Source organism: Xylocopa sonorina, chromosome 3 (genome assembly GCF_050948175.1).
Source record: "Xylocopa sonorina isolate GNS202 chromosome 3, iyXylSono1_principal, whole genome shotgun sequence".
NCBI lineage: Eukaryota > Metazoa > Arthropoda > Insecta > Hymenoptera > Apidae > Xylocopa > Xylocopa sonorina.
The window spans coordinates 12,260,001-12,276,043 of NC_135195.1; the positions used below are offsets into that span (position 1 = coordinate 12,260,001).

At 28.9% G+C, this 16,043-nt stretch overlaps 5 protein-coding genes across 6 annotated transcripts in view; 2 read left to right on the forward strand and 3 right to left on the reverse strand.

The window, feature by feature from the left end:
• The window catches only part of LOC143433607 (centromere protein I), a 3,851-nt gene extending 3,528 nt beyond the window's left edge, over positions 1–323 (forward strand). The window contains exon 15 of the mRNA XM_076911035.1: positions 108–323. Coding sequence (XP_076767150.1) covers positions 108–185 — 78 coding nt within the window. The 3' untranslated portion in view covers positions 186–323. The remainder of the gene's footprint in view (positions 1–107) is intronic.
• Positions 1–16,043, reverse strand: part of LOC143433614 (WD repeat-containing protein 55 homolog) — a 128,482-nt gene that overhangs the window by 6,362 nt on the left and 106,077 nt on the right. The gene's annotated exons all lie outside the window — the stretch shown is intronic.
• On the reverse strand, positions 656–3,456 carry LOC143422365 (lymphoid-specific helicase). Its single transcript, XM_076892940.1, has 6 exons — positions 3,094–3,456; positions 2,414–3,000; positions 1,685–2,334; positions 1,215–1,609; positions 878–1,136; positions 656–783 (listed from the first exon to the last, which is right to left on the reverse strand). The coding sequence occupies exons 1-6, from the start codon at positions 3,454–3,456 to the stop codon at positions 716–718; spliced, it is 2,322 nt and encodes a 773-aa protein (XP_076749055.1). The 3' UTR covers positions 656–715.
• On the reverse strand, positions 5,221–9,315 carry LOC143433601 (SANT and BTB domain regulator of class switch recombination). Its single transcript, XM_076911021.1, has 10 exons — positions 9,271–9,315; positions 8,655–9,081; positions 7,717–8,425; positions 7,231–7,611; positions 6,862–7,128; positions 6,497–6,791; positions 6,131–6,359; positions 5,688–5,961; positions 5,414–5,595; positions 5,221–5,343 (listed from the first exon to the last, which is right to left on the reverse strand). The coding sequence occupies exons 2-10, from the start codon at positions 8,737–8,739 to the stop codon at positions 5,237–5,239; spliced, it is 2,529 nt and encodes an 842-aa protein (XP_076767136.1). The 5' UTR covers positions 8,740–9,081; positions 9,271–9,315; the 3' UTR covers positions 5,221–5,236.
• On the forward strand, positions 9,546–15,453 carry LOC143433593 (E3 ubiquitin-protein ligase TRIM33). Of its 2 annotated transcripts, none has more exons than XM_076911008.1 (11): positions 9,546–10,002; positions 10,287–10,516; positions 10,628–10,908; positions 11,075–11,185; positions 11,271–11,465; positions 11,549–11,661; positions 11,825–13,012; positions 13,176–13,335; positions 13,407–13,590; positions 13,670–13,822; positions 14,104–15,453. In XM_076911008.1, exons 1-11 carry the CDS (start codon positions 9,672–9,674, stop codon positions 14,275–14,277), a joined length of 3,120 nt encoding a protein of 1,039 aa, XP_076767123.1. In that variant the 5' UTR covers positions 9,546–9,671; the 3' UTR covers positions 14,278–15,453. The 2 variants fall into 2 exon arrangements, with proteins under 2 accessions (XP_076767123.1, XP_076767124.1); XM_076911009.1 differs by having other exon boundaries at positions 13,197–13,335.

Below are 16,043 nucleotides of genomic sequence, written 5' to 3' on the forward strand. Positions count from 1 at the left end.
AATAATACATTTGTATTCATAATGTAGTGTCTGAAAGAAAATCTAACTAAAGTATAAATTTTAAATGATATAAAAAGCTATTCCAATAATGATGATGTCTTTTGCAGGATGCTATGGAAGTAGCCTTGCATTATTATCCCGCCATATATAAGTTTCTTACTACATTTCAAAATACATTACAATAATAAATTTAATAAAAAAAGTGTTCATATTTTATTCCTATATGATAAAAATAAATAATTTTTCATTTGTAAGACTAGTAATATAATTTTTTTTATGTTATAAAAATATTTCTATTATCGTTTGTAAAAAAAATGAAATTTATGAAGCACCAAATCATAATAAGTCATAAATATATTACTCTGGAATGATTGTTATATATTGATGTTTTACAGATTGTTTATGCATTTTTAAAGTAATATTTATAATATATTAAAAAGTTTATATACTTATAAATTTATTACAAAATAGAAAATGAATTAAAAACTACATATTTGGATTATAACTATGGAAGTGCATTTCATTTCCTTTTTTATTCCTAAATTTTTTATAGATTTTATTCTGCAACTGCAGAACGAGTTTTTTTCTTATCTAATAAATAGTACAAAAATAAGTATTATATTGTTTCGAAAATAACTTTTGTTTTAAATATTAATAAAATAATAATAAATACAATACTTCGTATAATACGTTTGTTAAGCTACAGCCAAGGGATTTAAGATCCTTTCTTATCGTACAAATCACTTCTATCTATTAGTTTATTAAGTTCTTCCTCTGTGAAAACTGTGTATGGAAAATTCACAATATAAAAATTAGTTATTATATTAAAATGATACAAAATTTATATATTAGAATTATATAAATTAAAAACTCTTACCTTCATTTTCAGATGTAACTACTTGACATTCCTTTGATTCTAAAAGTTTTTGTAGTTCCAATAAATCTACTTTATTATTTACATTTATTGTCTTAACATGTTTTGAAATTACCATTTTTTCTAAAATACGCTTAGCTTCTGCACGATTAATGATTTTTTCGTCAATCGTTCCTTTAGAACACAATCTATATATCATTACCGGCCGTGTTTGGCCTATCCTATGACAACGCGCCATAGCTTGTATATCCACCTGAGGATTCTGTGATTATGTTTAATTATTTTCTGTCGATAAGAGAATGTAAGGTTATAAGAATAATATATGTAAAAATTAACATACCCAATCACTATCATATATGATAACAGTATCTGCTCCAGCAAGATTTAACCCAACACCACCTGCTCTTGTAGATATAAGGAATAAAAATATTTCCGGATCTGTATTAAACTGTTTAATATTTTCTTTTCTATCAGAAAGTTTTGTTTGTCCATCTAGTCTGACATATCTATAGTTACGCAATGAAAGATAATCTTCTATTATATTTAATATAGAAGTCATAGTAGAAAACAATAAAACTTTGTGTCCTTGCTCTTTAAGCTTTGCAAGCATTGCATCTACTACTAGAAGCTTGCCAGATGTTTTAATTAATTCTTCATCTATTTTTGGCAAGTAATCCGGACCCAGTGGGCAATGTACTAAATATGGATGATTGACAATTTTTTTGTACAAAACATCTGAAATAATAAAAACAATCATAGGAACATAATATTTGAATGATTTGTACATCTACATTATTGTATATAACTTACGACTTCGGTGTTGAGAATTAATTAAAAAGTCTCGATTACGTTCTGTAACATCAGTATACTTTTTCCACATTAACAAATTTTGTTCATCTGCAGATTTAACCTGTTTCCAAAGGTCACTATCTATGCTTTCATCACTTTCTTCATGTGAAGTACTGGGTGATATTGCTTGTCTAAAGTTTGTCTTTTGAATATTGTCTATATTCTTTAAGGTACATCTACGTCTGGGTCTACTACTATCTTCCGTGTATATAATTGGTTCCTCTTCAATTTTACTTAATTTATCTATATCATGGTTTAAAACTGCTTTATATAAATCGTGTTGTAATTCTGAAAGAGGAGCATACACAATTACTTCCTTTTTTGGTGGAACATCTAAACAAACATCAGACTTTTCGCGTCTCAACATAAATGGTTGTAATATTTCACGTAATGATGCCAATATATGTTTTTCTTGTTCCATTTTTAAGAACTTTTTAGTTCCTTCATTATATTGAAGTTCTTTTACGTCAAACCATGATTCAAAAACAGCTAAATCATCAAAAATCTCTGGTAGCAAAAAATGTAACAGCGACCATAGTTCTGTTAAATTATTTTGTAGCGGTGTGCCTGTCAGTAGCAATTTATTCATAAATTTACAAGATTGTAAAACCCTGTAACAATAATAACCCTAAATTGTTCATGATTTAATGTTTGCATTAAAAATAAACAATTATATTTTAATATACATACTTAATAAGTTGGCATTGATGATTCTTAATTCTCTGTCCTTCATCTATTATTACATATCTCCAGTTTAAAGATCTAATAAAGTTACTTTCTACTATGGGAATTTCAAATGTAGTAAGAATGATCGGAAATGTACTATAATTTTGTGTAACTTTATACTTCTGTTTAATTTTTGTTTTCGATAAAAGTCTTTCCTCTGATGTACCATGAAACAGCACAACTGGTAATTTTGGTGCAAATTTTTCAAATTCCAGCAGCCAATTTGGTATGGTTGAGAGTGGTGCAATTATCAAATATGGACCTTCTTGTCGTTTTTCAATAAGATGACACAATAGGGCTATAACTTGTACTGTTTTTCCAAGACCCATTTCATCAGCCAAAATGCCATTTATGCCATTTTCATAAAGAATTTTTAACCACTGAAATCCCGTTTTCTGATAGTTTCGTAAATCTCCATTGAAATATGTTGGTATTTCAACAATATCATCAGTTTCGTTACTTTCATTTATAGAATCTTTAATCAATTCATTTTCTACTTTTTCTGTACTTAAATTCAGTTTCTTCTTATCAATATGTATCGTTTTTTGTACCTAAAAGTTATATATGTATATAACATTAAGGATAAGTAGTCATATGACATGAGTATAAAATTATATAATTATTATATTACTATATTTACTTACATCTTTAACTACTTTTTTTTGTATCTCATTATTTCGTTGTTTCCTTTTTTGAGGTGGTGTATTTTCATCATTTAAAATTGGTTTTCTCTCATATTTTCTCTTAACTTTATACGTATCCTTATCTAAATTGTTATTAATTTTACCAACAATGTATGAAGAATAAAATTTACTTCTGTTTAACAAATGCATCAATCGTTTATATTGCTGTTCTTGTAGTTCTTGATTGTATTTCTCTTCCGCTAATCGTTTTTGTTCACGTAATTCCTCTCGCTTCCTTTTCTTCTGTTGAATTACAATTTCTTCCGACAAGTTTTCATTAGATATTACATTCTTTAAACTGTCTTCTGTTATATTTCCATTCATATAAAAGAAGTAAAAATAATGTCAATATAACTGAACAAGTTATTAGTTAAAAGTATTTTTAAAGAAGAATCAAATTGATATACATTGTTCGGTTTCTTTTTTACTCTTGTAGGGTGATATTACATATTATTTAAATTCTTATTATAAAGCAAAATATTTTGTACCTTCAAATTATTTTAGAACATTTTCAATTCTTCATTATTTTAATATAATTACACATATTGAAAAACGATACAAATTAATAAGATACAAACAATAAAATATCTGTAAAATGTAACGCCTTAATTCCTTTATACAAAAATTTTAATATTTCAGTAAATATCGAATGTGCATTAAATGTTTACTTAAATTTAACTCAAACACATTATTTCATATAAATATTATTTTGTTCATTCAAACGTTTTTATCGTTAGGTTTTTACCTGTATTTAAATTTGTATCTTTAGGAATGTCAATTTTTATATCAGAATTGATACTATCCATGTTTGGTAAAAGTAATTGTTTCGCTTCAAAAACAACTTCAAATGAAGGAAAAATTTAACGAATTATCACGTGTGCAAATCCCGCCAAGTATATATTGTAACCAAGATTTCTAGCTGCTGCCATCTGGAACAGAACCGTTCAAAGTTGTTCCATCCCTACTATTGTTCAGTTTCAATGATATAACTCCTATGTAACCAATTTTAACCAATGTGAAAAACGTGAAAAGGAGAAACAAGCAAGTGAGAGATTTCTACACTGGTTGGCTCTAACCTAGGATCTATATAAATTTACTATTTCTATTGCATGACTATTGATATTACAAGCATAATCTTTTACATAGATCCAGCGACTCATCTAAAACTAACACGACACAGCTTACATTTGGGACTGCGATATTTAATATGCCAGTAAAATAAAATCTTCATTTCTGCAGCGATAATAAAAATATCTAGTCTATCAGTGATAATAAAAATGTCATAAATATATACAGGGTAATTCACCACTCATGTGATAAATTTTTACAGCTGATAGTACACCTCAAAAGCAACAAAAAAGTTCATATAAATCTAAGTCCGATCTGTAAAATGACAGAGAAAATTTCTTAATTTTCATTGAATAGAAAGAGTAAGATAAATTATATCTCCTGCTTTAGAGGTAAGAGAGAGAAAGATATATACGAAAGCTATAAGAAAGAATGAGACAGATGATACCGACCCTACTCTGGAACCCCTATCGCCATCTCTGTGAAAAGTGCTCAAACTGGTCGCACAGCGGTACCGACAGCGAAGTGAACTACTCAAGAACTACTAGCGCCACCTCTACGGAGGATACAGAAACTAATTACCGACCTAGTTTCAGTTCCCCTCCGAGAGATGGCGCCAGTAGTTCTTCAGTAGTTCACTTCGCTGTCGGTACCGCTGTGCGACCAGTTTGAGCATTTTTCATAGAGATGGCGATAGGGGTTCCAGAGTAGGGTCGGTATCATCTGTCTCACTCTCTCTTATAGCTTTCTTATATATCTTTCTCTCTTTTACCTCTAAAGCGGGAGATATAATTTATCTTACTCTTTCTATTCAATAAAAATTAAGAAATTTTCTCTGTCATTTTTGCAAATCGCCCCTAGATTTATATGAACTTTTTTATTGCTTTTGAGGTGAACTATCGCTGTAATAGTTTGTCACATGAGTAGTGAATCACCTTGTATAGAAACTTTTTCATTTAATATCACAAATATTAATTAACAAACATTACAAATATTAATTAAGATATTAAATAACAATCATTCCAGTATGAAATATTTACGATTTATTTAATTTTGTGCGTAGCAGTTTTCCAGTATTTTTATTTTTGTAACATTGATTTAGTTGATCGCGAAGTTCTGCTTCCAATCTCGTATATGTTCCTCCTAAGTTTAAAGTATTAATTGTAATAAATATTGCATAATTAGTAGATTGCAATATATTTAAAGAATATACCATTTAATTTTTTCTTTGTCCGATTGTGTTTATGGGGTGATTTCAGTAATAAAGAAAAGTCTGCAGATACTCTTTTCGTTAATAGTGCCACCATTTGTAAGGCTGCATTTTCCTCAAATTCTCTTTGATTATCTTGATTATGTCTTACACTCAAATTATCACTCCAAGATCGACTGTTATTTCTAGATTTATTTTTGTATCAAATGTTGTGAGTAATTTAATGCTTTTAAAATTTGATAATTCATATATATTTTGCTATTAAATATTGCATTACCTCCACAAAACTTGATTTATTGGTGCTCTTTTAATTTTATGCTTTGATTTTAATGAAGACCATGCATGAGATTCCTCACTATAATTAGATTCTTCGCTGATACTACTATTTTCACAAGTTGTAATACCATCGTCCATGTCACTATCTGTTATCGAGGACACAATGGAGCAAGTGTCAGTTGTAGCAGAAACTTGTTGACAAATTCTTTGAGATGATTTTTGTAAATCTTGTATTTGGGATAAACGTCGAAATCCTGATCCACTCCAAATTTTTCCTAAGTATTTATCAAAATTGTTGTTATCACGATTATAAAATAGGCTTGTTCAACTGAATAATTAACAAAAGCAAACTTAGGTATAAGTCCAAAAGTAAAACTTGTAAAAAAATAAGGATATTTTGTACAAGCGACTGGATGAGGTTTAAATTAAAAAATATTAATTTACCTAAAAGTCCAAGTTTTGGTCGTTGTGGTACAAGTTCTATACCAGTCCACCACATTGCATCTTTACACATTAATTTTCCTGATTGAAGCGATGGATCACGAGCTACTAATCTCGTAATTTTTTCTGGGAAAAATAACTGTGGTGGTTCTATTGCTATTACTTCTTTGTGTATTGTAAAGATATTTAATATGGTTACATCCTTCTGTGTTCTAATATCTGGGATATGTTCCTAATAAAAGGAAACAATAAATAAAACATATAACTTATATTTATTACAGTTTTTATAAATTTATATGATTCTAATTATAAAATTTGTATTCTTAGAAATATTTATAAAATCAGTTAATGATACTAATGAATACATACTCTATATCTGCAACCTTCATGATTTGCTAGTACTTCGAATTTGTATGCTCGTTGGCTACAGCATGGATATCTTCCTAAAGGAAATGGCATAGGTCGTTGCTGTTCATTAATAAAAAATTGTGGAAGTTCTATATGATAGCAGCACCAATCAAATTGATGAATTGGAAAATATATATTACATTGTGTGCAAAATAAAAAATGACAATCACCCCACAGTCTCCAATAAACTTTTCGCCAAGAGCGTAATTCTGTTCTGAGTGTAACAATGTAATCATTTAAAGTCCACGTTAAGTCTCTATAAATAACATAGATATTATTATGGTTGTAAACATTGCTATGTTAATGTTTTAATATTGTAATCGTACCTTACGTGTTTGCTCTGAATGTTTCCACGATTGTCAATTTTCATTGCACTTGAAATACAAGGTACATGATTAGAAACTGATTGTATAATGTTTTTCCCACATTTGCTACATTTAAATAATGTAGCTAAAGAACTGTAATGTCCTTTCTTATTATCAGGCATAATTTCAGCAAGAGACATAATCAATTTACAAAATAGTTTACTTTGAATTTTATCTTTTTTATCTTTCAACATTTCAACTTCTTGGTTTGTGAATCGATCCACTAATCTGAATGAAAATATTATGCATAATTAAGATGACATTATCATTTGATATTAGGAAATTATTCACCTAAATGAATAATAGAAATAAAAAGTAGTAGCAAAATACCTTGTTAGAAGATTATCATCTAAACTGCTTAAAACTGTTGATGTTTTTAATATATCAAAGATATTATCATGGCAGTACTGAAGACAACTTTCTAAAAGTGGTTCCATTTGTAAAAACGATGCAGATACCATTATTGGAATAACATTATTAATTTCCAAAACTGGCCATTCAGACTTTTTTATTATATCTTTTTTCACCCACTTCATTAGCCAGTCAAAAATTGCAATGTCACAATGAACTGATATATCTATTTCCTCTAATTTCTGACCTGCTGTTACATCAGCAAAATAACGCATTTTCTGAATAAGAAGCTTTTGTGGGCAATGAAAGTTTTGTTTAATGTTCTTTTCTTCATCGCAAACATGAATTTCTACTTCATTTCTATACAAGTATAGAATAAATAATTATTATTTTTATAACAAAATTATTTTTAATTTCAAAACATCAAATTTAATTCAAATTAACATTAACCACCAATAAACTTACTCCGTTGATCTTTTATTCACTTTACTTTTATCTTTCTCTTTTTCTGTAATATTTGCAATTACTCTTGTTTCAATATTAGTATTCAAGGAATTACTTTTTTTTACTTCTGTGGTAGTAATGGACTTTTTAATAATGGGTTGCGACACAGTAGGTTTCGGAATCATGTATGGCAATATCGAATCTAATAAACCTTCATGTAATACATCACTTAAATTTGATTTTATTAATGAAATTAAAAAAGTTTCCGTTGTATCTATAGACTTTACAATCTGTGTGTCCTTTACATGTAAAGAACTTTGTATAACTTGACTGCATTTCTCAAAACCAGATGCTAAATTTTGATTGTCTGTATGAACTTGTTCATTTTCAAATTGTGTATTTGAAGATGCAGCACAATGTGTAGACTGCTCGATGTCAGTATTAAATGATTCAGACAAGACACCCTCCGCTGCATTAATACTTTTATGTTTCTGCATGACATCACTATTAATATACTTTTCATTAGTGGCGTTGTAATTCTGTGCCTTGAAATATAAATCAATTTTTGCTAATTTGTCCCAATCAAGTTTATTCCTTTCAGTTAGAAGTGCAATTAGACTTTCACAACTATCATTAATTTGATATGCAAGTTTCATGAATTCAAAAAACATTCCAATTGTCAAATTTGATTGATTAAGGTCTTGATGTTTACGAAGTATCTCTGACACACCTGAGGAATATATTTTTTGTTATTCTAAATTAAATATGTATACGATATGATGAATTTATAAGTATTAATATTTTCTTTTATATATGATTTCTCAAATGCATTTGTCAAAAAAAAAAAAAAACTTAGGAATTAATATGAAAAATAAGCAATAAAGATTATAATAAAATGAAAGGTGAACATTGAATGCTTCAATCTGAAGTTGGACAATAATTAATTAATTTGGAAATACCTTCTTTACTTGTTGAAATACATATTTCTAATAACTTATGTACATCCTTCTTCAAAGATAAATCATTAATTTTATTCAGGCCCATTTCTTTCAATAAACCAAGATATTTTTTTTTTATTTAATATGCCAAAATAGAGCTACATATATAATTTATTTTCACTTAATTGTAATTTTATGATTTACAGAACAGATTCGTAAACTGTGCATATTGATAAAACGATAGTATCTTTGCATAAATTTATTCATTCTATAAATTTATAGCAAATATAAGCAACTCTTCTATATTACATTTAATCCATATATACACATAATGTTAATTCAGTTAATATTATCTATCTGGCAGTATATAAATAATTAAATAAATAAATATTTCTGTCGCTACTGTTTTATTTTTTTAACCTTTCCCGGACTATACAGAATTTTGTACCTAGAATGAATTCAGGCATTATAAATTTCATACAATCACAACACTAAAAAAAATGTGATGCATTTATTTTACAATGTTGGTAAATATATATTGAAATATTAACTTTATCTCTCTTAATTAACTTAATGCATTTAATATCCTTAATTTATGGATTAGTGTTACGCTGTCGCGTGAACTGAGCTTTAATACTTTAGCATTGTTATACGAAGTAATCCCAGCATATAGTTGTAACCAGCGACAATAATAAATAAATTGAAAAATAGTATTTGAATTGTTTAAGTATGGATACTAGAAAATTGCACATTATTTAAAATGTCAGTTGCGAGGAGATGAGCAGAGAGAAAATCGAAAAGATATTTCTTTGAACTTTCCGCGTTCCTTACACGCAGAATGTACCACCTCTGAATCAGCCAAGTTTTCACGTTCTCCCCTTAGGGGGAGCTGATGTACATACAACTGGCTACCAAGTTTCTTATGTAGCATGCAGTAGCATGGTGGAGATCATGGCGCTACGCGGTTTGAGAAAGATATATTTTCATAAGATATAGAAACGATTCTTACTAAAACATTCATATTTCAATAATTTTAACATGGAAACTCGAGTGAACGAGCTGTTAACAACAGGCCCGATACCGACAATTAAAGAAGAACCACTTGACCAAACTGGCGCGAAGCAAGATATGCAACAATCTCAAGTACAGGGCGTTTGCATGGAGGAAGAGTGCGAACAGCGTATTGAATGTACAACTGAGGGTCATGAAAATGAAACACGTACATTTCTGTCAAAATGTGTGTTCTGTGGAAAGATGTTTACCTTTGGCGACGATCCTAAGCTTCTCGAATGTTTACACGCAGCATGTTCGACATGTGTCAGTAGTAAACTGAACGATCACAACACATCGGTTGACGTGGATGTTTTATGTAAGACAACATATCATATATTTATATTTTCTGATTTATAAATTCTTATGCCTGGTTGACAAAAGTTTTCATTATAATTATACCTTAAATCATTAATTTGCGCTATGTTAACTCTGAGCTCGTAAAATGGCAATATTGATATGAGAAAAAAGCAAACACTTAGTTTTGTAGAAATTACAAATGTAATTCAAAGCAGTATAATTTTTAAATGCAACTTATATGTTTATATATGAATATATTCTATTGGTATAAGTTAGACTAAAGAACATACAATATTCTTGCAGTGGAAAGTAATGTGATTGCTTGTCAAATATGTAACGTTACCACACAGGCGGAAAACTTAATCGAAAATCGATTTCTATCAAAATTTATAGAAGAAGATAATAGTCCAGGTACCGATGACGAATCTAAAGAAACAGAAGAAGAGAAAAAGTGTACTTGTTGTCAAGATAATGCTACTGCCACAAGTTGGTGTGTGGAATGTGAGGAATTCATCTGTCAGAACTGTGTTATGGTAATGAAAATATTATATTGCAATGTAGTATTATTTATAGGATGACCTAATGTATCTCTAATAGTTTAAATGAAATAGTCAGTGTTTTGAATTTTATACATTTCTTTTAAGGCACATCAGAGACTAAAAATAACAAAAGATCATACAATCAAACCAAAGGACGAAGTTGCCAATGATAAAGATAATGTTAAAAAGAACAACAAAAAAATACCTGGCTATTTATTTTGTACGATTCATTCGCACGAACAATTATCTTTATTTTGTCAAACATGTGATAAACTTACTTGTAGGGATTGTCAGCTAAGCGAACACAGAGATCACAAGTACAAATTTATTCATGAAATTGCCGCGGAAACGCGTGCTTCTGTGTCAACTTTACTTAAAGAAGTGAGGTATATATATACATATATATATATACTTATATACACACAGTCCTCTTTTTTACTTTTGTACACTTTTAAATATTATGTTTGTTCCTGTAAATACCAAAAATTGTTCTTTTGACTTTTTAAAAATTTTATATTAAAATGTATTTAAAATTTATTTGATTTATTTTAGTTATAAACGAGTTTTATTAAAAAGTGCAATGAAAGTTATAGAGGATAGGCAGGTTCTTATTCTAGAAAAGAAGAAAAACTTGGTACAAGATATCACACAAATGGTGGTGCAGTAAGTTCCTGCAAATTTTATATTTAATATTTGAATGGATATAAAATAGTTGTATTTATGTGTTATTTTTTTTTTTTTTTGACAGGTTAACAAATACAATTAATACTCGAGGAAAACAATTGGTTATGCGTCTAAATGAAGTTTGTGATCAAAAGCAAAACACATTGAATGAAAAAAAAGTTGCTTTAGATCAATTATCAAAATTGACAGATCATTGTATTCAATTTGTAACTCATGCTTTAAAAAAGGGTTCAGACATGGAATTACTTTATAGTAAAAAGTATCTATTTCAAATGCTCCATGTATATATATGTATGTATAAAGAAATGTAAATATTATATACATTTCATAATTATTTTACAGATCTGTTACGAGTCATTTGCAAAGAATAAAAAGTAGGCGAGCTGACATTCCAAATCCAGAAATACCAGTTAGAATACACTTATCTTTGGAAAAAGTACCAGATTTGATAAAAGGTTAAATTAATAATAATAGGTGCTTAATTATGTTATTTAACATAAGTAGTTTGCGGACACTTAATGGGATTATTATAATTTAAATATATTTCATATTTTTAATTACAATAATTTAATAAACATATTATTTGTAAAATATTAAATGTTTTTTTTCTAATTTTAGTTGTTTCATCTATTGGTGCGATTGTGGTGGATGGTAGAGTATATCCTTCGATATCACCACTCGGTGGTGTAAATACACCATCAATACCATACAATGAATCCCAGACAGATCAAAAGCAAACATCTAATCTGTCAAATACACATATAGATGGTTCATCCATGGTTGTGCAATTACCTGCTGCTACGCAACAATCAAATAATATGCAACAAAATTCCTATCAACAAGTGCCTCTTCATATAGCATCTCAACAGCAGCAGCAACAGCAACAACAACAAGCTCAGTCGCAAAATTATATACAACATTATCCTATGAACAACATGCCGCCTCGTTCGTCGCCGCAAACACATCAGCCACGTGTACCGTACGCAGTCAACTTCAATAACAGACTACAAAACCCAATGCTCATGCAACAACGTCCTTTGGGGAGTTGTCACCAACAAGTAACGTCGTCCACACATCCTCATCAACAAGTTCATATGGATCAACTTGGACGGAACACGAGTCTACGTGGTCTCCTTGCACATAATCCACCACCCTTCAGGCCATCTACGAATCACGTGTATCGATTACCGCCTTATAGGTATCCTTCGAATAATTCTCAGCGGCCAGTAGCACCTCCTGCGTATCAACCACCAAACACGTCCATGGTTTCTGGTATAAGACTTCAACAATGTAATCCAGCATCTCCATCTACGCAACATATGAACTATTCTATGCAGCAACCAACTGCAGCCCGTTGGCACATACCCCAAAACGTCAATCCTTGTCTTCCTCTTTATAGCCCCCGACATCAATCGACCACACCTTCCATGCCAGTTCCTATTAATGATACTTACAAAATAACGTTACAAAATCAACAATTGAATGTTAATCAAAAATACAGTACACAGACGACTGCTGCCTCTGATAATCCACCTCAGTCGCAGAATTCAGTATCAGTTGGTCATACAGTAAGTTCATCAGTACCTAAGACTCCTAGTCCTGTGCCTCCTGGTAAATCAGATGAAACTGAAAAGAGTTTAGATAAGTTTTGCCAAAAATCGTTGAATGATCTAATGCTTACTATCGCGAAGTTAGATAGTAATGGAATTGTGGTAATACCGGAAGCTCAACGAAATCAATTAGATTCTGCTCAAGTAGACAGTTCAACCGATGAAGGAATGAATCCAATGACTGAAAATTCGTCAGGTAATTTAATGTTTTAAATAAATTTATTTTATTCCTAAGAAAATTGCACAATAGACTTATAAAAATCATAGTATAGAGTTTAGTTACTTATTTTGGTCACTCTCTGTTTATCATACATAATATGTAGTATATAAGTGCACATGCATAATTATATGTTTGTTAGATAATTCAAAAAATGCTGCAGCATCCATGGCAAAGGACGATCCTAACGAAGATTGGTGTGCAGTATGTATGGATGGAGGAGATGCTGTACTATGTTGTGATAAATGCCCAAAAGTCTTCCACTTGTACTGTCATATTCCTAGCTTAAAATCTTTTCCTGAGTAAGTATATAAGCAATAATTTAATTACTTTTATCATATACTTGTTAGTGTAAAATCTTTTTGTATAACAGTGAAAGCGAAACTTGGCAGTGTATGTTATGTACAAATGTACTAGATTGCTCTGATGACCCACCAGGTGAAAAAAGACCAAATACAATGAGTGCGAAAGAATTACGCATTGCGCAAAGAATTGTATTGGAACTTTATTGTCAATATGAGCAAAGCTTACCTTTCCGTGAAGTTGTATCTAGTGAGGTAAATTTGTTAAAAAATCGTAGGTATATAAACATTTTTTAAGAGTATAAAAAATTACTATTTTGTTTATCATTAACAGATAGTTGATTATCATCGCATTATAAAGAAACCAATTGCACTAGATGTAATTAGAGAAAAATTAAAACCTGAACATCCAAATCATTACACAGACTTAAGACAAGTAATGGCAGACATCAGATTGATGTTTAAAAATGCTTTTACATATAACCCTGTAAGTTTTATTAAAGAATTTGGAGATTTAAGGGAAAGGAAAGGGGAGATGATGAAAGTTTATTCTTTGCATATTTGTAATTTACTTAATTAAATAATTATACACTAACCTACATTAATAGATGTACGAGAAATGTATGAAAAATTTATACAAAGTATGAAATTCTAATTTTTTTAAAGTAGCGAAGTCTGAACTTTCATTGTTTTATTTTCCATTAAGTTTCTATTGATAAATGCAGGAAATATAATATATGTATAATTAAATAATTCTATTTTATTTAGGTTGAATCACAGGTATATCAAGAGGCTCGAAATTTAGAAGAATTTTTCGAGAAACTATTATTAAAATGGGCACCAAATTATGCCTATGATGATCCTTTCCTTTCGGCTGATAGAGACGAAGACGAAGAAGTGTTCCCTCCTAATAGAAAGTATCGACGTATAGTTACTGATTAATTTTCACTTTTCGTAATTAAGTACTGCAAACAATGTTAATTTTTAAAACACCTTAGCAGAATTACATTTCAAACATTTCTTACATATTAGTTATATTCAATAATTGCTTTTCGTGTTTAATTGATAACGTATGTTACAAATGTTTACAGATACTAACAAAGCAACTGAAAATACATTTACAGCTGTAGCATAGATTTCAACCAATATTTTGTTTAACGAAATGAATTTTAATATCATGCTTGTTGCTGCGAGCTTATTGCATGAATTTATAAATTAAGAGCGAGCGAATATATTATCGCTCATGAATTATAAGTTCATAAAATATTTGGATATTTACTATCATTTATAATGAAGTCAGTTAATGAAGTGTTTATTATTGAGTTACACTGCTAAATATGTTATATCATTGCATTGATTTTACAATGAAATATTTCAGTGAACATACAAGTATATTTTTTTATATATTGTAACTTTTTACATATATGCAGCGTCTACAAAAAATATTAGCACATTCTGATATTTTTTTAACGAATCAGTTAGATTCTATATTTCACTTCCACAGAAGCAAAATTTGGTAATTATATACTATTAAATATGATACAAAAATTAATATATTTACACCAAATTAAAGAGTATACAAATGCTGAAATAAATACAATAGTGTGCTAATATTTTTATGGTGACTGCAAATATAAAAACACATATACGTGTATATATGTATGCGTATACATATATATGCATACATGGATTATCATTTTAATAAAACTTTATGGCAAAAGTGTTACATTAGTTGTCGGTAGAAAGTTATAGTTGACTATATTGCAGCATAAAAACATATTAATTAAAAATTTTATAAACTGACGTAATTTTTAGGATATTTTGTTTTGAAAAATGACTCGAGTTTTATCAATATATTGAAATGTATGAAAAATTCAATGAGCAAATAAGTGCTTACTTAAGATTTGGTGTAACTTTTATGCTGTTTTCTTTTATTACAATTAATTTTACAATATTTTATATATTTTCATATTGAAAGATTTTGTTGCATTTACGTGATAGGACACAAATGTAGATAACTATGTTTAGTTTCAGTTGTACTACAAGTATGTACATATAATATGTACCAAATAATCAATTCTATCTAAAAGAATAAATGCCAACTGCAATTTTTTTAAACTGGTTTGTTCCTTTTTTACCATTGTAATTGTTGTAATAAAACTTGTCTAATTATAAGATTTAACATTAATTGAACTGTTTTAGTACAATAAAAAGATTAATAATTTAAAAATGTATTATGTTGTATCTTAAATGAAACTATATATTAACAAGCAATTTTATGCTAAAATAAAACTGACTTGTTACATCAATTACATACTATTTATTATAGTCTACTTTATTAGGTCACTACACAAGATCTTTTCTATGTAAGTACTCTCCTTTAGACCTATGTTAAAATGTTTAACATTAATTTGTTTTGCAAAAATGTTTAAATATTTCTCTAATTAATTTAAACTTTGATATTCAATCCTTTCTTGTAACCAATTGTATTTATTAATCTTAAGAAAGATTAAATGTCGATTAGATTTGTACATAATAACACAAACGAATAAAAAAAAATTGAAAATTGTAAATTATCTACAATTCCACAAAAATATACTTTCTCCATCATTATATAGATATTTTTATGATTAACCAATCAGATGCTTGCAATACTTGTAGGTAACATTTAATACGGTGTAAGATTCAAACCATATTGTGCACGCATA

What these genes read in the sequence shown, in the direction of transcription:
- LOC143422365 (XM_076892940.1), bottom strand. Translation starts at nt 3,456, where the DNA reads ATGAATGGAAATATAACAGAAGACAGTTTAAAGAATGTAATATCTAAT. An exon ending in TAATTCTCAACACCGAAGTC is followed by an intron (nt 1,610 to 1,684) that starts GTAAGTTATATA and finishes TTATTATTTCAG; the next exon opens with ATGTTTTGTACAAAAAAATT. An exon ending in AGTTACATCTGAAAATGAAG is followed by an intron (nt 784 to 877) that starts GTAAGAGTTTTT and finishes TTCCATACACAG; the next exon opens with TTTTCACAGAGGAAGAACTT.
- LOC143433601 (XM_076911021.1), bottom strand. Translation starts at nt 8,739, where the DNA reads ATGGGCCTGAATAAAATTAATGATTTATCTTTGAAGAAGGATGTACAT. An exon ending in GATGATAATCTTCTAACAAG is followed by an intron (nt 7,129 to 7,230) that starts GTATTTTGCTAC and finishes ATTTTCATTCAG; the next exon opens with ATTAGTGGATCGATTCACAA. An exon ending in ATTCAGAGCAAACACGTAAG is followed by an intron (nt 6,792 to 6,861) that starts GTACGATTACAA and finishes TGTTATTTATAG; the next exon opens with AGACTTAACGTGGACTTTAA.
- LOC143433593 (XM_076911008.1), top strand. Translation starts at nt 9,672, where the DNA reads ATGGAAACTCGAGTGAACGAGCTGTTAACAACAGGCCCGATACCGACA. An exon ending in ATCACACAAATGGTGGTGCA is followed by an intron (nt 11,186 to 11,270) that starts GTAAGTTCCTGC and finishes TTTTTTTGACAG; the next exon opens with GTTAACAAATACAATTAATA. An exon ending in GAATTACTTTATAGTAAAAA is followed by an intron (nt 11,466 to 11,548) that starts GTATCTATTTCA and finishes ATTATTTTACAG; the next exon opens with ATCTGTTACGAGTCATTTGC.